Source organism: Phaenicophaeus curvirostris, chromosome 22 (assembly GCF_032191515.1).
Source record: "Phaenicophaeus curvirostris isolate KB17595 chromosome 22, BPBGC_Pcur_1.0, whole genome shotgun sequence".
Taxonomy (NCBI): domain Eukaryota; kingdom Metazoa; phylum Chordata; class Aves; order Cuculiformes; family Cuculidae; genus Phaenicophaeus; species Phaenicophaeus curvirostris.
Genome location: NC_091413.1, coordinates 2,453,236 through 2,473,388, shown reverse-complemented (window position 1 = coordinate 2,473,388; position 20,153 = coordinate 2,453,236). Strand labels below are relative to the sequence as shown.

The following is a 20,153-nucleotide window of genomic DNA, read 5'->3' as shown; positions in this document are numbered from 1 at the left end:
GACTTTCTTCTATCATTTTTCTTTGGCATGTTCTTCTATGAACGCTTATTCTTCAAGCTTAACCATTTACTCTCTGGCTGATGGTAAAGCTCAACCAGAAGCACCTTGCCATGAATTGATAATTCCCTTAAAATAAACCTGACACATTCCAAGCCATTCGGTTTTTTTACCTTATGTGCCAACTCATTGCTTAGGACTCCACATCCTTGTCTCAATTCCAAGTGGTAATGGGACTCTCAAGTGCTCTGGGAGTGTTTTCGCCAGACCTAGACACACCAAAAGCAACAACATCCCCTCAGCATGAGCCCTGCCTGATCAGCACCAAGTCTTGTTTAGTAAACAAGGGAAAACACCTCATATTTTACCAATATTTCATGTTATTTTTCGACTTTAAACAAAATTTTAGCCACATTTCCGAAGGAAACAATGCATGTGCAGTTACGTGATCCCTCTGTCCATTCAACCTCCTCCTTCTTCCCCTTATTTTGAAACACAGCAGCCAATTTCAGCTACATTTGAACGTAGAGGAAAACCTTGTAGTTCTTACAAGTTTTATAACCAGTATAAGAGAGAAGGGTTGCATTAGTGCCCATGCAGTGAGCAAGACTAAAACTTCACTCTTATTTCAGGGAATTAACAACAAGAGTGACATATCAGATGGTCTTAAATTCTCTGATTTACAGAAATCCTTGCTTCAGTTTTCTTCCTCTGTCTTCTAGGGAAAGGCAAGCAAGAATGAGAAAGCCAGCTCACTCTGTTTGCTCAAAGCCACCTCGGGTGTCTGCAAGAGCTACAGTTACTGGGTTTTAATTAAAAAATCAGTAGAAAAAGCAAAGTTCACTTTTCAAAACCATTTCAGTTCAGCAATGCAACGCTCCAGGTTGAGTACAGAGCCCTGTTATTTTTGGAGAGTAAATGACCAGGCTCAGCCCATGCAAACCCAAACCAGAATGTTTTTCACGGTCAGAACAGAAACGCCAACAGCGCAACAGCACGAATGCTGAAAAGATGTCATTTTAGTTACCCGCAGGTGCTGTTTGCAGGATCAGTAAGATCACTTCAGCCAGATTTTCAGCTCACGTAAACACACACGGTTTATTAACTTTGGAATACATAGACACACACCCACTGGAGGAGAGCTGGCTTCGTATTTCAAGAAGGACCAAGTCGGAGCCACTGAAGCCAATGTACATACAATATCAACTTATCCTGGCAGTTTTCAATATGAAAGTGTCCCATTTAATACCAGTATGACCTCACCAGAGGAAAGATACACAGTGATTTCTGCTCAGGAATTACTGGGCAATGACAGTTGAGTAACAGAAGGAGCAAAGCCCTGTTAAACCCCTGAAAGGGGCAGTTTGGACACCCAATGCTCATACATGTTCCCCGACATGGGCTAATATGTACTCCCTGTAACGCTGGTCTTGAGACTAGTAACGGAAGACATTAAAAAAAAACAGGACTTCCAGTGCCAGAGTTATGGTATGCAGAGAAATCCTCCAGTCTGGATCCTTTCAAGCAGTCCATCAACTCAACAAAATCTGGCTGTCTGGGTAATTACCAACACAATTCCTCTTCCAGGCTCCCCGTGTGTCAGGATTTAAGGATACCAAAACCTTTTGCTTCTCTACAAAGCCTCAATCCAAGTCGGTGTTTTCCTTCACTGTGTTCAGTCCCATTACAATCTATGCAGCTCCTGGTTTGAATCAGCTTCAGGTCTTTGTCTCATGAGCCATCATTACATTCCACTCCATTTCCCCCGCCCCGTGACTCCTTCCTGGACAGCCAGCAAACCATCCTCTGGCTGTGCCAAGGACAGCAAGGAGAGGCATCTGTGGGCTCAGACTCACTGTCAGCATGACCTCAGGGCTGCTTTAACAGCTAGCAGACCCTCCAACATGCTTTGTAGGCTAAGCACAAGGTTTCCAAGGGAAAGGAACGTCTTGTATTGACTACTGGACTTTCCCTTTTCCCATGACAAACTCAAAGCTGAACAAAATTAATTTGAAGCGAGCCAAAACTACAGCAGAAAATGACAAAGAAGCCTGTTTCTGTGGAGAACTGGAGCTGCCACATAGACCTACAACCTCCCCTGTTGACTTTCAACCATTTCCTCTCAGAACAGCAGAATAAGGAGATGAAGGAAAAATCTTCAAGTCATTTTGAGAATTATAAAGAAGTCAAACAATTACTGTTTGTAGGTTTTTTTTTTTTTTGCTACCACAGCTACACATGCTTCAATACAGCTCTCAGAATACCAACAGTTCTCTAGCAGGAATAATCAATTTTTAAATGTGGATGTACCCTTTCCTTAAAACACAGACATAAAGATCCATTCGGCTTCTACAGCAATAGTTAAGCTTGGGATTCACTGCCATCTAGCGAGAGCAGAGAGCAACATATGGACAAGTTCAGCATATTTGGGCTTGTAATAAACAAACATCTCTCCTTCCTGCAGCAAGACTCAACTGTACCTTGTAGCAATGAGTTCCATGGATTACTTTTTCCTTCCCTTTCAGTTTAGTCAAGTGTCCTGCTCCTAGAAGATCCAAAGGAATTCATTTTCGGGGCAGTTTCCCTGGAGGCTCCAGAACGATGAGCCTAAGGGAGCTCATTCTTTTTCCCTCCTTTCTCTCAGAGGTCAGTCCACCCCACCTATCTCCTGGAATACAGACAAGGAAGAACTAAATCACACAGAAGCGTTAACTGCCTTGCAGAAAAATCAAGAGCAGGACACAAACCAGAACCCTGGTATCAAGTCCTCTGTCAGGATTTAAAGTAAATTTCTACATCTTGGGGCCTTGGGCAGCCTGATCCGGTGGGAGGTGTCCCTGCCCATGGCAGGGGTGGGACTGGATGGGCTTTCAGGTCCTTTCCAATATAAATAATGCCATGATTCTGTGATTCTATGAAGGCTACAAAAGAACACTACGATTTTGAGAAGAACTTTTAAATTGCCTGTGTCTTGTATCTTACACAGTTATACTTACAATCAGAAGAATTCTTTCACTCACCCCATCTCCCACAAGGGATTGTTCTTCCAGTACATCGCTCGGTCTAATCTTTAATAGCAGCTTCAGGAATTCAGCTGCAGACTAAGATGCCTTTGCTCAGACAGACAGCTTGGGCAGCAGCACAGAACTGCACACAGCAGCCACCCTACAAGGGCTCACACCACACATTTGAGGAGGAAATGCACATTGCTGTCAGGCTCGCCCTTGGAAAACTGCTCACCATGACTGAAAGCATCCTGCTACTAATTTCATCACACTCAGAAAAAGGTTAAAAGTAATCTGTGTACTGGATATCCTTTAATTAGTTACAGGCTGAAACTCATTACAATTGTTTTTATCGCTTTGTACTTTTCAGGAATATCTTGGGTGTTTGCCATCCCGCAGGAGAACTTTTCAAACCAGCTCTTTTCCAGATGCGCTCCAAATCTTTCTCAAATTTTGCCTAAAACATAAAAAAAAAATAAAAAAATAAAAAATGGTAACAGCTCAGAGGCAACACACAAGTACTCAGCCACTGCCCATTTGTCCCAAGGAGAATCTACATAAAACACACACAAAGGAAACAAATGATTTTAAGTAGGCAGCCCAAGTGTCACAATAGTTACAGCCTTATTGCAGAAAATACGTAAAAAAGCACAAGGAACTTGGTAGCATTATGATAAAACTCCCATGCGAGGAAAACTGAGGAGATGGAAAGTGAAACAGTTAGAAAATTAAGATCATATCCTCATCGTGAAGTGTTCAACACTGCTTCTTACAAATCTGAAGAAACAGAATTACAATCAATCCCTGTTTACACCTTGATTACCAGAGAAGGAACTAAACTACATCACAGCTTACCTGACGTCTCTTCTTGCGACCTTCCTTTATCCTCTTCCGTATAAACTTTCGTCGCTTTAGCAGCTTTTTGTACTTGTGCCGATTCATTTTCCTTCTCCGAATCTTCAAAACGTTCTTACACTGAATCTTGTTGCCAACATCTCCTTCTTCCCCCACATCGGCTCCCTCATCAGACGGAGGGCAGTCATATCGCTGGAGAGGTTCATAACCTACTTCCTCATGAGCATTAAGGATTTCTGCTTTAGGAAGGGAATATCTAACCGTCAGCCAGCTTTCCAAGGGGCTGATGGAAAGCTTCCTGGGGATCAGCATCTCTTCCAGCTCAGGGTCCAGCGCATACCACCGCTGAGGCTGGGCTCCGCTCTTGTTAGACGGCTGCGTGCTGTAGTTTGCTGATGGAGAATGAGGGCAAAGAAAGGAGGACGCTGACCTTGGCAAGAGGTGGCCTTTGAGAAGAAAAAAAATTCACTTAAAAGGCAGAATTTTCAACCAATATCTTAAAAAAAGCTCTGACTGGATCAAACAGTGGCCAAAGTAATCTAATAAAGGTTACAGGAGTTGTATTTCCATCCCAAAAACAAAGAAGTCTTTTTTAATTCAAACTTAATCACATCGCTGTGATGCCATCTGCTAAACTACACGGGACAATATTTTACTGTGCAAACTGTTTAAGTGCAATTTGGAACAACCCGGGACTGTTTGTTGTACTAAGCCTTTCTGCTGCCAAGGAATCTCCTAAGCTTCAGAGAAGTCAAATGTGAGGTACAAAAAACCAGCAGAGCAGACCTGAGCTGTAATAATGTTTCACAAGCCCATAATCAATAAAAGCTGCACGCCTCTTGCTCTGCTGACTAGAAAATAAATTGCTGAGAGCCTTATTACCCCAGAAAAAGTAAAAACTAAGTCACGCAGCATCTGTTTACCTGCAATTCGTGAAGCCTTCAGTAACCGGGACCCCAGCTGTGATATTAACATATTCCTTTGCTTTGCTTAGAGCCAGTAACGACTGTTAAAAAAAGAACATGAGCTCAATGAGGTAAATATATTGTTTTTACACTTTAACTCCTCCAACGCCAGGCTGAGAGACTCCAAACACTCTCCTCACTTCACCTGGGCATCGTGGGAGCTGAGATGATTTATAAACCACACACACAGAGGACACCTGTCTTTTCACTTCCCCAAATGGGCCACTTTCCCTCTGGGGTTCACACTGGGATCATCGTCCTCCCCCAACCCCGGAGGGGTTCAAGGCCGGGGGGAACGAGCCTTGGGCAGCCTGATCCAGCGGGAGACGTCCCTGCACGCAGCAGGGGGACAGAACTGCACGGGCTGTAGGGTCCACGGCGTCCCCAGCAGCCTCGCCGCTGCCCCGCTCCGCGAGAGCGGCCCTCCCGCCGCTGCCCGCGCCCGCCATCACTCACCATCCCCGCCACTTCCGGCACGCCACTTCCGGTAGAGCACTTCCGGCAACCGCCGCCTCCCGCAGCGCACGCTCATATATCCCCCTCTGCCCGCGCGCACGCGCCTAAAGCCACGCCCCCGCATTCCCATCGTCCCCCGCGCCACGGCGCCCGCCGCCTATTGCGCATGCGCCCTCTCCTCAGCGCCGGCCCCGCCCCCGGCCTCTGCGGATGCGTCGGACACCGCCCACGCCCCGCAGGCCCCGGTAATGCGCATGCGCACTCGCCACAGCCCAGCGCCCCCTGTGGTGCCGGCCGGCCCCGCGCATGCGCGCTGAGGCGCGGGTTACAAGCGCCACCCCCCCCCCCCCGCCTCGTATTGGGGGGGGGGGGCGGAACGTGAGGGTTTTGATATTGAGAATTATTAGGTTCGAAAAGCCCTTAGGGTTCATCATAGAATTATAGAATAACCAGGTTGGAAGAGACCCACCGGATCATCGAGTCCAACCGTTCCCATCAATCACTAACCCATGTCCCTCAGCACCTCGTCCACCCGTCCCTTAAACCCCTCCAGGGAAGGGGACTCAACCCCCTCCCTGGGCAGCCTCTGACAGTGCCCAATAACCCTTTCTGTGAAGAATTTTTTCCTAATGTTCAGCCTGACCCTCCCCTGGTGGAGCTTGAGGCCATTCCCTCTCGGCCTGTCCCCTGTCCCTTGGGAGAAGAGCCCAGCTCCCTCCTCTCCACAACCTCCTCTCAGGTAGTTGTAGAGAGCAATGAGGTCTCCCCTCAGCCTCCTCTTCTCCAGGATAAACACCCCCAGCTCTCTCAGCCGCTCCTCTTGTTCTCCAGCCCCCTCACCAGCTTTGTTGCTCTTCTCTGGACTCGCTCCAGAGCCTCAACATCCTTCTTGAGGTGAGGGGCCAGAACTGACCCCAGGATTCGAGGAGCGGTCTCACCAGTGCCAAGTCCAGAGGGAGAAGAACCTCCCTGGACCTGCTGGTCACGCTGTTTCTGACACGAGCGGAGATGCCATTGGCCTTCTTGGCCACCTGGGCCACTGCTGGCTTATATTCAGTCGGCTGTCAACCAACACCCCCAGGTCCCTCTCCTCCAGGCAGCTTTCTAGACAGACTTCTCCCAGTCTGTAGCACTGCACAGGGTTGTTGTGCCCCAAGTGCAGGACCCGGCATTTGGCCTTTGTTAAACCTCATGCCATTGGACTTAGCCCAGCGGTCCAGCCTGTTCAGATCCCTTTGCAGAGCCTCCCGACCCTCCAGCAGATCAACACTTCCACCCAGAAGTCCACCCCAATTCCAACCGTCCCTGCTCACTAGAAATCATGTCCCGAGCCCCTCATCTGTCTGTCTTTTAAACCTGAAGGAAGGAAGAAATTGTTCCGTTAAGGGAATGAATTAACTTAAGCAATAACAACAACGAGAATCAAATCCTGACCAGCTTGCACTTAGAAAGACTGGTTGTAACGGGAGTTTTGCTTGTTTATGTGAGAAAGAATTGATAAGTTTTGCTGCAGCTGGTTTCTCTGTTTAATAATCTTCTTGTGAGAAACATTCATAGAATCACAGAATAACCAGGTTGGAAGAGATCCACCGGATCATCGAGTCCAACCGTTCCCATCAAATTCATTGGCAAAACATTGAAAAGGACAAAGTCTTCCAAGCAAAGGTGATAATGTGTTTATTTTACAATTCAGGATGCCCTTCTGCAAAAGCCATCCCATCTTACAAAAGCAGTGGGTATTTATACTAGTTTTAGACAAAGAACCGTGTAAATCCTCAAAGAATACTCATTCTTTTTTAGATTATCCAACCCTGTCTTGAGGCTCACTTCAATTTAACTCCTCACCTAACCCAGCTGCATCTCACAGGACAATTAAGCATACTGATAAATTCTTGCAGCTCTAAGACAGGTTATCTCTTGACTTCAACCAGCTACATCTTACAAGATGGATTTACATGATGAGATAATTAAACATACAACCCAGCTGCAGCAAAGCTTATCAATCCATTCTTACATTGTGATATAACTGTCTTGCATCTCACGATAATATGCAGACAATCTCCAGACACAGATAAATAACCTGAAAGAATAAACACTCTCTTAGAGTTGCAAGAATTTATTGATATCTTTCATTGTCTTGTGAGATGTGAAAGAAGGAATAAATCGTTATGTTAAGGTACTGAATTAGCTTAAGCAATAATAATAAGAATCAAATCTCACCCAGCTTGCTGTTAGAAAGAATGTGATTGTAACAGGAGTTTAGCTTGTTTACTAGTTGAAACAAATAACAAATCAAGTATTGAAAGGACAGACTTGGGAACAAAGGACAGACCTGAGCTCACCAAGAGGACACGGTGATGAAGGAGATGAGATAAAGACCAGCAGCAGCTTCTGAAGACACAAAGAAACTGTGATGTGCATACAAAAGTGGTTGATAAACCAGGACAATAAGTTCCCAGGAAAACAATGGACATGTAACCCATTTCTGGGAATCTATATGGATATGTATGTTTAACGAGTATTTCCCGGAATCTATAAGAATATGTATGTTTAACCAGTCTAAAAGTCATGTAACCAGTCTCAGTAGTTGGACAATTAGGCGGATTACCCCATGTGTGCCCCGGTGACATTTATTGAAGTAATACCTGCTTAATAATCACATTGGTATTGATTATTGAGTTTGGCTTCTCACAGCATCAGGTTTGTGCTGGAGATGGGATGTCAGGCCTTCAGCTGAGAGGAAAACCCAGAATTTTATTACCTGCTTAGTCACTAAAAATAGGCCAAGGCGCAGACGCGTAACATACCAAGCAGTTGTTACAGTGAGACTTTACACCCCTGCCAGCGCTGGGATCAGGGAGGGCAGCAGCAGACCTCTGCCTTACACACCCTGGGCTGCACCCGACGGCAGGTCCAGCCGTGGCTGCTGCCACACCTGCCTCTCCCGCTTACCTGGCTGTTCTTTGTCTTTCCTCGCTTGGTACGGGAACCTTCCCCCTTGGCACAGCATGAAAGAGTTTCATCAGATGGCATGAGGGAGTGATGTCGAAGCCAATCCCAGACTTCAAAGAACTTTTTGCTTTTATCCCTACTTCAGCCAGAACACAGAGATCTTTTCACCAGCTGCTTTTAGTATTTCAGACCAGAACAAGGGTCCGCCTCAGTTTTGGGTACACCCCACCACATTAAATCCATCTACCCCCAAGGAGATGGCAGCGGTTAGGGTTTCTTCCTGCGAGACAGGAGTACAGTTCTCTGTTCAGGGAAAAGAAACCTACATCCAGAGAAGTTAACTGAAGTCATTTAGTAAACAGACTATTTGTTTAAACAAGACTTTATTGAAGACATTTTAGAAGTTTATGTACAAAACAACATTCCCACCCCCGTATCAGGATGTTAGTCACCCACTGGGAACAAAGCATGTGCCTGGTGTGTGCTGTCAACCTCGGGACACTCGGAGGCTGCTGAGGAATCTACAGAAGTACCAAATCATGCAGTTTAGAGCTGGGCAGCTTCAGCCTTTGTTGAGTTAGGACTGAAGGAAACAGCTTTTTTACAGAGACATGTCTCCAGCAGACTGAATATACAGGAATCTGACAGCCTACACTGGCCTTACTCTGAGGTCAGGTCATTACTTCTGCAGACAGCAAGACCCACTTTGGTTTTGGAAGTGAAGAGGAACCAGCCCCTGGATTTAACTTGTAGTTTTTAATCTATTTTAGATGGTTCCAGGAGATATCCGTCACTAGGAGCACAGTAGTATTTGCAGGAAGCATTAGAACAGAGCAGGAGCAATACCAAGTAAAAGAATCCTCTAACCTCACTTCCCAAAAACACCCAGGGAGAGGCTGGCTATCAGACTGGCTATTTCAACTAGCATCTAGGAAAACCCTAGGGACACAGGCATTAGTGGCACAGGTGAAATAGTGACTGACATGCTGTTTCTGTAGCGCGCTGTGCACTTTTACCACGGGAGAGTTTCCCCTTGCCAGTCCAGGAAGGAACCATTTTCTTTTTCACCAAGACGGTCCAGAACAGAGAGGATGCCTGGAATAGCATCTTGCACCTGCATGGGAGCCTAGAGCAAATCAAGCTTAGATTATTACTGGGAATATCCTGCAGAAGGGAACTGAATAATAGAATAGTTTGGGTTGGAAGGGACCTTAAAGATCGTCCAGTTCCAACCCCTTGGAACTTACCATGTTTCCACCCATGTCTGTCTGAAGCCAGCCCGGATGCAAAGAAATACAGAGAATTCCATCCGATTTCAAGTCTGCAGCAAGACACCTAGTGATCATGTTCAGTGCAGTCTAGAAGAGGAGAAACCATCTATTACTGTACGGGTTTTACAGACCTTGAGCAGGACCTTAAACCAAGCAAACTGGTACCTCCTTTCCACCATGCTGTCTCCTGACAAACGAAGGGGCAGTAACAGCATCACAGTAACTTATCCAGACTTATTGGAGATAGTCTCTTAAGAAAGGCTTTGTGAAAGCTCTGTCGCCAAAAGCTTACTGCCCAAAGATAAAACTAAGTTATTGGGGAAGACAAAGTAGCATTTGAAACTCCTAAGGAGCGTGGGGAAAATAATATTGACATAAGGACTCTGTTTTTCTGCAATAATCACTACACAAACATCCAGTTTTTTACTTTGGAACAGGGAAAACAAGCACATTAACAGCTTATGAGTAGGTGGTGTAGGAGAAACTGTATGTCTAATCTTGACTATTCATACAAACTCAGTCTCTGGATGTGACAAAACTAAAAACTCCACCTCTCAGTCATTAGCATTAGCGGCTACGGGCCAGCACACCCTTTGCTGAGTTTCATGCCTGCTATGTTGCTTGGACTGGAAAGGAATACAGATAATAGGACACAAACTTGATGACATCAGTTCTTTTCTGAACACCGAGTTCCTCTGAAATGGATCTACATCAGAGTAGTCATGGATGTTTCTTAAGAAGTTGGCATGCTTGCTCCAGATGTATGGTTTTACAAGTCCCCTTTCCACCTACATGAAGAACACTACATGTGTCAGCCCTTCCAAGAAAGCACTGCACGCCTCAGATCATTGTCTTTGGCTCAGAGAGGTCTTTAACTCAGAGGCCCACCCTCACCCAGCGAGCACAGCCCAGAGAAGCCCACTAACCTTTGCTATCCTGTAAGGGTAGACCTTGAGGAACACCTCATTGGCCTGAACGAGTTGCATAGAGGCAGAACGAGAGGACATGTTGATAATAGCAGCTCTGTGGCAGCCCATGCCTGTGCTCAGCTGGGCTGCCTTCCTCAGGAGGGGTAGAAACGCCTGTGAAAAGAAGAGTTTGTTTTAATTTGGTCACCGCACTCTTGGACCATTCAAGGCAAGCTGGACTCTCTGTGAAGGATTGCAGTACGACTCAATGCCACCGGCACAGATGGCAATGGCTCTCCAGAGGAGCTGACCATTGGAAACCTTTCCACAACAGCCAGCTCTAAGAACCAAGAACCTTTAGTTTCTTCTGCTCACCTCCTAGCCCAGGCTCTCCACTAAGGTGACCTCACAGCAGATGGATTTAAATAAAGAGAAAGATCCTTGATAGAAAGGATCTCTTGCTGCTCTCTACGTGTGCAGTTTGATATCAACCTGTATCTGTGCAGCGCTGGTGACAAACCCTTGGGTTATATGTCCAGCTCACTAGTGGAAAACACTCTTACCACACCATAGATAAAGCACATTCTTCTTCTTACCTTGGTGACCATCAGCTGGGCAACTGTGTTGGTTTCATAAATGGTGAGCATTGTCTCCGCCGTGACTTCTTCCAAGGAAGCGAGCACGTTGATGCCAGCATTGTTAATGAGACAGTTCAGACCTTTGTCTCCCACAATTTCTTCCACCTCCTTGACGACTTTCTTGATGCTGTTTTCGCAGACCACATCTGCACAGAGGAGCCAAGAACAGCCGCGGTGAGCCGTGAACTGTGTGGTTCAAAGGCTGCCTGTCCCTAGACAACACACGCTAAACCAAAGCTAAGGAGCTAGTCTGAATGGGGACGTGTAGACAGCACAGACCACGCACAGAAGTCTTTACATAGATTATGTTTCTCCAGTGTTATCTTAAGATAAGGGTGATCGTTTCCAGCTGCTGGAGGTCTTGTACAGCCAGGAGACCAGTTTCTTAAGATGCACTCACTTGACCTAGTTGACTGTACTTCTCTATAAGCCCTTTACTCACCCAGCTGGAGGAGCTTGATGTTGCTGTACTGCTTGCTGAGCTGCTGGAGCTCCTAGGAAGAAGAAGTCATGTGCGTTACATTTTATATATCTATATCCATCTCCATGGCTATTACATAAAACAGTTTGAGATCTGCACCTCCAGAACTGTAACTGCCATTCATTTCAGAATTGGACTGAAGGCAGGGATTTTTGTTTTCCAACAAAAACTGCTGAGCAGCTTTCCTGAGAGCAAGACCAACCGCTCCAAGAAACTGAACTCTTCACTTGTTTAGTCAAGATACCAGTACGCTAGATTGCAGAGTTAGTTCTCAGTGTGTCAACTCAAAGGTGTATTTGCAGTGTAACCAAAGGTCTGTGATCAAGCGGCTACAACTGCTGGTTCCACAGCAGACCCCACACACAGACCGCATTCCAAGCCAGTAATTCCTCTCTTCTGTAAGAAAAGCTTCATTCTGAAGCTCAGCCAGTGCTAGACATCAGTCCAGGGCAACAGGGATGCGTAAGAGAAGCCATTGGGAATTACTGTTTGTTTGCAGGAAAGGTTTCCAAGCAATTTGCCCATGAAAAGTCTGTTTTCCAGCACTCCCATCAGCTTCAGGTCTTGTAATAGAAGCTAAAGCACACAAGAAATAGGTTACAAAAATTGTATATACAGCAACTGTCCATGAGAACAATTCTCTCTCTACTAGATAGCTATAATTCAGTCGCCTGTCTCCTACCTCTCAGTAGAGGAATGGCCAGTGTTCTTGGAGAAAATTTATACTACACTGGTACTCCTGCTGGACAAAGTGTGTCCAAATTGGATTTATGGGCCCAGCTGGAATACGCCAGGTTTCTGTGCCATGCAGCCAAGTGGGAAGCGTGGCCAAACCTAACAGATGGGTTACATACTCCCAGCCGCGTTTAGGAGATGAGCAACCCTGGCCAAACATTCCAGCTCAAGCAAATCCATTTCTTTAGGAGCCCTTGGGGAACAGGGGTCAGGAGGGCTGGTTTTGAAAGAGTCCTTCTTAGCCACTTGGAGACAGTCGGGGACTCCATGTCCTCTGTCAAGCTCTAACACGTTGCATCTTTTATCTCAGTTCACACTCGGCAACATTCTCTCCCGGCTTCTTAAGAAAATTTGTCCTCCCACTTAGTACAATCTACAACTGCAGATCAGGCTACCAAGGGGAGGGGGAAGAGGAACGAGCCAGAAGCACAAACCCACCAGACATTCCTTGGACAGGGCTCAGTGGGACAGGTTTCAACAAACTGAAAGCCCAGAACACACTATCTAGTTTATTGATAGTCAGGCATGAAATAGTTCTGCCGTGTCAAGGCCTGCGATAATTATGCGGCTTTGGACTGTCCGCTGGACGTTAGTTTGGCAGTATCGCTCGCTTGGTAATGAACTCCAGAAGTCCTCTGGCTGCTAGAGGTTTGCTCATTTATTTATAGTCAGATTGCTTTACTCTGACAGGAACAAGCTACTAATTTTGGCTAAAAGGCCAGAGACATTTTGTGTAGCGGCAGCAACACTGAGGCTTCCAAAGTGAGTAAGTAGTATGTTCAGTTAAGAACTCCAAACACCGTAACATTCTCCAGAACATAACCAGCATGAAGTTGCAATTGCTGCATGCAAATCAGGTTTAAAATGCAATGGTTTTCCCATTTAATTATTAATTATTTGGTTGACAATCGACTCCCACTTCAGAAGCAGCTTCCAGGCACAAAGTACAGCTTTGGTCTCCAGGAATGTTACTCCACCTGATATAAGCTGAAAGATCCAGTTAGAAAACCCAAAAACCGAAGAAAAACCTTTTCTTTTCCCTTCTGTGACTAGAAGGAGCATGTGGAGAGGAGGATCAAGACAAGTTCGTGGTACAATCAGACACAGACGTCCATGTGTGCTGCTTCTCCTCTTTGCTCACCACAAGTAGTTTTGATCAAAGACATCAGCAGCCTCCTGTGTCCAGAGACCTCTGAAAATTTTACTGCAATGCGTGTACATACAAGTTAATGATTACCCTCTGAAGGGAAAAGCTTTCCTGGAACGTGCTGTGGTCAGTTGTCCAATGCCTTGTTCTCCTCCCCCATTAAAAACAAAACAACCAAACAAATCCCCAACAAAACAAAATGATAAAACCCAAGCCCACAACATCAAAGTTGTCTGCGAGATTGTTTTGCAGCAGACCTCGTAGAATCCTAGAACCATAGAATAGCAGGTTGAAAAGGACCTCAAAGATTGTCTGGGCCAGCCTTTCATGGCAAAAACATGGTCTAGACAAGACAGCCCGACACCCTGCCCAGCTGAACCTTGAAAGTAACGCTGGGAAGCCCAGCACTTCCCTGGGGAGATGGCTCCCATGGCTGCTTGTTCTCATTGTGAACAAGTTTCCTCTTGCGTCCAATCGGAATCTCTTGTAAAAAGGGAGTTTCCATCTTTGTAGCCACCCTCTAAATATTGGAATGCGGTGATAAGGTCTCCCCTAAGCCTTCTTTTCTCAAGGCTGAACAAAACCCCTTCTTGGCCTTTCCTCATGTGACAAAACCCAGTCCTTGGTGGCCCTTTTCTGGCTCCTCTCCACATCTTTTTTGTATCGCAGGGACCAAAACTACACACAGTGTTCCAGGTGTGGCCTGACAAGCACGGAGTACACAACGCTGCCCCCCAATACCACCTTCAGCAGCGGAGCTCAAGAAGCACCTGAACAGTTACCCCTGAGAACCAGCTTAGGGATTCCAAGAAAAATGTAAACTCTCGTTAGAATCTGTTGTTTCTGCTTGCTGATTTTAATTACGCTTAACAAAGAGTCAGCCTACTCCAATTTAAACAAGTTCCTCTGGCATTCAAGGCTCCAGAGACAGATACATCAGTCCACTGGGATATTTATTGCTAGATTTCAACCAGGAACATTATGTTGTCTGTGTCATTTAGCAAGATTTACTTTGCTTTCCTTATGAAAGCATTACTCACTTCAGTTTCAGCCCTTGGAAAGGAGCTGGCCATACTAAGCCAGTTGGAAGCAATCAAGACAAACTAAAATAGCCCGCAGGCAGCTTTGTCAGGCAAAGGGTATCTAGGTATCACATCATCCTGCTTGCACTCGGGACAAAATCAAAGACGTATCAGGTTTGCCTGTGTCTCTCTGAGAAGGGCTATTCGGTGTCACAGAGTACAGCCAACTCACTGTTGGATTTTACAATAGCTCACACCAAGCTGCCCCAAAGCTACCGTCCTCTCTGACAGAGACCTTAATGCTGTAGGAAGTGCAAAACACTTCCAGAAAGAAAAAAAACCAACAATGCTGTGATAACACAGAATTAGAAAGAGTTCAGGAATGCCCCCTTTGCCTCATATAATGCATCTATCTTGCCTGAGTGCTGCTCCAGACGCGGCTCAGCTGCTCTTCCCCGACAGCAGACCACATGGCTAAAATATGTAGGAAAAATAAAACAAACCCCAAACCTGACAGAGATAGCGTGCAGCAGCACTTCAGGGCGAGCTGGGTCTGACAAGGGAACAGACACAGCACTGTTGGGAACGCTATCTCCTACTTCAGAGGAAGGGAAACAGCACATTAAGCCCTGGAAGCTTTCCAGAGCCCAGCAGAGGACTCGGCCACACAGAGCTGAACGCTTTCTTGTTCACCTGGGAGCACACCTGGGCTTCGGGGAGAGCAGGAGTAACAAGAGATGTTCCTGTCCCACGTTCAGCGCTCAGCCCAGCCGAGCAGAGCCAAGCCGAGGACTGGAAGCACTGGAAACAGAGTCACACCACGGCTCCTTGGATCCCTTCCGCTACCTCGCTCCTCCAGAAAGCCGTCACCTCCTTCCACACCTCATCAAGTCTGGGGGGACTACAGGGACTTAAACCTTTGGTGGGTGTAGTCTTGGGTCAGAGGTTTTTCCCTATTATGGGAAAGCGGGATGGGGGGAAGGAAGAGCAAGAAAGAAAAGCAGGAGTGGGGGAGAATTACAGATGTGTCTGTAAGCCTCTACAGGCTGCCTAACAGTAACTGTTGTGTGGTTTTGTCCACCTGGGGTGCAAAGGCAGGACGTCAGCATTATTTTGCAAGAGATTTGTGGCTGCTTCCACTCTCAGTGCAGGAGCAGCCACAGTAAAGGCAGATTGGAATGAAAACGGGGCTGAAGGAGTATAGTGTGGTACTTTTCAAGGAGGAGCCATGGTTATCTAGATGCGCCTGCAGGCCTGCTGCATGTTATCGTGTGATCTGAAGCCCATTTGTTAGGCAAATGTTGTGTGGAGGCCACCGAGGAGTTCTTCAGCACAAGAACCCAAGTTATTACAACTTCTGCCAACAGAGTCACATGCAAAAGCTTGCAGCTGCTCAGCATTATCCCAGGGCAAGCGGGAGATGCGCTGCTTTCTGCCGTAGGCAGAGGAGAGCAAAGTCAGACCCTTCTCCAGCATCTCTTTCTACAGTCAGGTCCTTAGGGGCTCTTTGGAGGACCCCAAAGTATGCAGTCATCTGTGGAAGGGTGTGCATGCTGCCGAGATCCCCTGAATAACTCTCAGCTAGCAGGGAATTGCTGCTATTGTCCCCAAGATGGGCACTGGATTTGCAGTAGCGGAGCATATTTAATCACTTCACCACTAAAACTGGAAGATGATTTTTAAACAGCTTTTCATTTAAGCTCTTAGAATCATAGAATGGTTTGGGTTGGAAGGGACCTTAAAGCCCATCCAGTTCCAGCCCTCTGCCATGGGCAGGGACACCTCCCACTGGATGCTTTGCCTTTCCTTACCACATTTAAGCAACGCACCAGAACGGCTTGCAGGTTTGAGACGGTCAGTTGATTGTGACGCAGCAAGGTTAGAACCCACCTCAGAATTCAGAAGGTTTAGTGCCAACTTTATGCATTGCGGATGAGACTGGCGAGATTACTACAATACCTTTAGTAAAGATACTCCTTCCTTGCGGAGTTTCCAAACCCATCTGTTAGAAATAAGCTTTCAGCTGGCTGCAGAGGTTTCTATTGATGTGCTGCCAAGACGCAGCACATGGCCTAGAGGTCCTTACGAAGAACAAAAACCCACCCTGATCCACCAAGGACAAACCTTGCCCCCCTCCAAAAGAGACAAGATCGGGATGCACCCCATGTGTCCTGCAGAACGTGGCTCTGGGCCAGCTTCCTGGAGATGGGACTGCTGTGGTCTTCCCAGGTTCTACTGCCGCAAGCAAGGAGGGACCTAGACTCTTCCCAGGCTCACTGGGCTCTTTGAAGGCTATTTCATCTTCTTGTGAAGGTTTACCTGCCTTTTTCCTCAAGATTTTTCTGTACTGGCAATGCGAAACCCCTCACACGTTATGATATATCCATATAGTGTTTCCCAGGAAGCCCTTCCCACTGATGGAACCATTTCACTTCTCCGTGTAACTGATCCAAGACCATTATAACGAGAAGTCAGTGCTGAACACAGGAGCCAAGAGGCGAAAAAGAGAACCTGCCTCAGCACCAGCAAAAGCAGCTTTAGAACAAACAACCGCGCGGGGAGATTTTGATCTAACAATGGGTTGTATGTCTCCGCTGGTTTCCTGTGCCACTACGGCACCGCACGGTTGTGCAATCACGGGTAGGAAACACGGCTGGGACAGACGCCAGGCCGTGTAACAGGAGTTAAAAGCAAACAGAATGGTAGCGGGTACCTGTTCAAGAGCTGATGTGGTGCAGAAGCGGGGCAGGAGGGGGAAGCTGCAGGAAGCGGTGGCTCTGAAAGGCAGGCTGCGCATCAGATTGCCGTCTTACTGGGCTCTCTCTCAGCAATTTGATTCAGAAATAGCCTAAATGTGCTTTTGTGCTGGAGAGATCGTTTTGATGATAAGAAACAAAATCAAGACCTTTTCCTTTGGTTTCTAAGTAGAGCAGCACGGTGGTACCTGAGATCCGAGTGCTTTCTGAGAACCCGGTGCTGTCAAGGGAAGCCTCAGCACCATCTTTGAAAGCTTTTGTGCAGTAAACAAAGTGTGTGTGATCACAGTTTGCCCTGAAAAGAATAAAATCCACTATAAGGAACAGCCATACAAGCTCTGTTTGCCTCCGCACGTGCCAGGGAAGTTGCTTTTCGCCGAGGCAGCCTTGTGCCATGCTTGAAACGGGAGATGCAGAAGCAGGGGGTTTGGTATTGGTTCTCCTACCAAATGCCTGCGGTAATAGAGGGGCTTGAGACGGAGCTGAGAGCTCAGATTCTTGCAGCTCTAGGAGCTGTCCTAGGGAAGGAAAAGCATGTATTGCTGTGCTGCTCCAGCAGCATCCCGGCTTATCCAGGAGTCTGGATCAGACTGGAGATGCAACAGAGGGCACCAGCCGATCAGACTGAGAACCCTCATTAGCTATTTGCCTCCCAAAGGTCTAGAGAGTCCGTTTAATTTGACTGACGGTCATTTACAACACTCTAGGGATAGGGAAGGAATCCGAACACGTTACTGCTATACTGTGGCAGTAAGGGGAAAGGGCTACAAGTTAATTCAACAGCAACGAAGAGCTAAAGTTCCTGCGCTTTCAGCAGAAGGCTCTGGTCCCGACCCGGCCGAGAAGGGCACTAAGAGGGGTTTCTCTACCTCATTCATTTGGGCTTTCTCTTTCTCCAGCAGAGAAGGGGGAGAGAGACGGGGCACGGCTCCTTCTGGGGACACAGACACCGTGCAGAGGGGAGGAGGAAAGCTGTAGAGGGTTTCCCTGGGAAGGCTCCGGGTTACCCCTGCAGGGCTCGGCTCCACGCAGAACTGCAGAAAGCCAGGACACGCGTCTCTCCAGCTGCAAATCCAGCGAGAAACCAGGGGACCAGAGGACCAGCAGCGCTCGGGATGCTGCAGCATCCTCCGCTCTGCTCCCCTCGGCAGCCAACACCCCAGCGGCCACAGCCCGTGTCCCCTGCAGCCTCGGGGGCTTCCAGGACACTCTGCGGGACCCCAGCACCCGGCCCGGGCAGCAGCTCGGCCCCCAGCCCCATCCCACCGCGCTCGACCTCGCTCCGCGCTTCCGAAAGCGCCTTCTCCCCCGCATCCCCGCGGCCGCCGGGACCCCCCGCACCCCGCTCCGGCTCCGCACCCCTCACCTGCGCCTTCTCGGGCTCCCGACAGGTGGCCAGGACGAAATCTGGCGCCGGGGCAGCGGCTGCGAGTCCCCGCACCAGCCCCAGCCCGATGCCCCGGCTGCAGCCGGTGATGAGCACGGAGCGGCAGCGCGGCTGGGCCATGCGGGACCGGCTCGGCTGGGCTCGGCACGGCTCCTCTCCTCGCTCTTAGGGTTGGCTCCACTGGGCACGGCTCGGCTCGGCTCGGCTCAGCTCGCTCTGCTCCCGGCGTGGCCCCTCGCTGCTCTTAACCTGCGTGCGCGGAGCCGCCCCCGCCCCCGCCCCGCCCGGCTCAGCTCAGCTCGGTTCAGCTCAGCTCAACTCAATTGAACTTAGCTCAGCTCGGCACCCCTGCTGCCCTGCCCGGCTGGCTGGTTCCAGGGATAATCACAGAATAACCAGGTTGGAAAAGACCTCTTGCATCATCGAGTCCAACCATTCCATCAATCACTAAACCGTGTCCCTGGGCACCTCGTCCACCCGTCCCTTAAACCCCTCCAGGGAAGGGGACTCAGCCACCTCCCTGGGCAGCCTCGGACAGGGACCAATGACCCTTTCTGTGAAATTTTTTTTCCTAATGTCCAGTCTGAACATCTCCTGGCAGAGCTTGAGGCCATTCCCTCTCGTCCTGTCCCCTGTCCCTTGGGAGAAGAGCCCAGCTCCCTCCTCTCCACAACCTCCTCTCAGGTAGTTGGAGAGAGCGGTAAGGTCTCCCCTCAGCCTCCTCTTCTCAAGGCTAAATTCCCTCTGGATCTTCACCCGAGCTGGGTATCACGCCTGGAAAAAACCTGCTGGGAAAGCAACCGCCTTCCCAAGAGGAAGGGATGGCTCTGTTCTTCCCTCTCCTACAGGGATCACAACCCAGTTTGGTCCCCTGAAGTTACAAATCCCTATTCCGCCAGCTTCTGCAGGAAAAACCTCTTTCCTGAGCACAACTGCTTGTGCGGGCATCGCAGGGCTGCCCTGGAAGAGGGGATCCTTGTTCCTAGGAGTGAGATAAAGAGAGAGGGGTGAAACTGCTTCCCCCAGCACCCAGGAGCGGGCAGAACAGCAAGAAGAGACAAGGTCCCTCACGGCGTGATGAACAGAGGCAGGAACTGAAGCCCCCGCTCTGGAATGCAGAGGCACAGAAACCAAAAGCACTCAGCTGGGATTTAGGGAATTACATCCCAGCTTCTCGCGATACAACATCCTTTGTCAAGCTGGGCGAGCGAGCAAGAGTGTGATGGCACAGCTGAGGTGTGGTCATCGCTTAGGCAGCTGCTGTTCCTGTGTCGTTCTGGGAGGCAGATTCATCCCCCGTGGTTTTTGGAGAAGTCTAATTGCAATTCCAGTTCCTGTCTTTACCCATCGGCTGTACAGGAAAGATAGGGGACTCTCCAGCTTTGGTATCTAAGCTCTCAGGGAGTATGAATATCCCTCGCTTCCCTATCGTGTCTTCTCCTGGCCCTGTGGCATCGTGTTCACAAGGAATAGTGCTCTGAAGACTGAAAGGAACTCACATGCCATGAATGGATCAACTGTGAGGGAGTCTCCACAGCAGGACCCTTGGGAAGGGCCTCCGACCTCTCCATTGCCTGG

General features: G+C 48.2%; 2 protein-coding genes across 3 annotated transcripts; both read right to left on the bottom strand.

Moving 5' to 3' along the window:
* Window positions 1-3,295: 3,295 nt before the first annotated feature.
* On the bottom strand, window positions 3,296-5,339 carry AURKAIP1 (aurora kinase A interacting protein 1). The gene is made up of 4 exons (XM_069874812.1): window positions 5,279-5,339; window positions 4,781-4,863; window positions 3,858-4,303; window positions 3,296-3,459 (listed from the first exon to the last, which is right to left on the bottom strand). The coding sequence occupies exons 2-4, from the start codon at window positions 4,830-4,832 to the stop codon at window positions 3,352-3,354; spliced, it is 606 nt and encodes a 201-aa protein (XP_069730913.1). The 5' UTR covers window positions 4,833-4,863; window positions 5,279-5,339; the 3' UTR covers window positions 3,296-3,351.
* Window positions 5,340-8,603: 3,264 nt separating this feature from the next.
* LOC138729951 (C-signal-like) lies at window positions 8,604-18,767 on the bottom strand. 2 transcript variants are annotated; one of them, XM_069874561.1, is made up of 7 exons: window positions 18,764-18,767; window positions 18,555-18,728; window positions 11,490-11,541; window positions 11,006-11,193; window positions 10,428-10,583; window positions 9,478-9,588; window positions 8,604-9,356 (listed from the first exon to the last, which is right to left on the bottom strand). In XM_069874561.1, exons 2-7 carry the CDS (start codon window positions 18,693-18,695, stop codon window positions 9,243-9,245), a joined length of 762 nt encoding a protein of 253 aa, XP_069730662.1. In that variant the 5' UTR covers window positions 18,696-18,728; window positions 18,764-18,767; the 3' UTR covers window positions 8,604-9,242. The 2 variants fall into 2 exon arrangements, with proteins under 2 accessions (XP_069730662.1, XP_069730663.1); XM_069874562.1 differs by lacking the exon at window positions 18,764-18,767 and having other exon boundaries at window positions 18,555-18,729.
* Window positions 18,768-20,153: the final 1,386 nt, after the last annotated feature.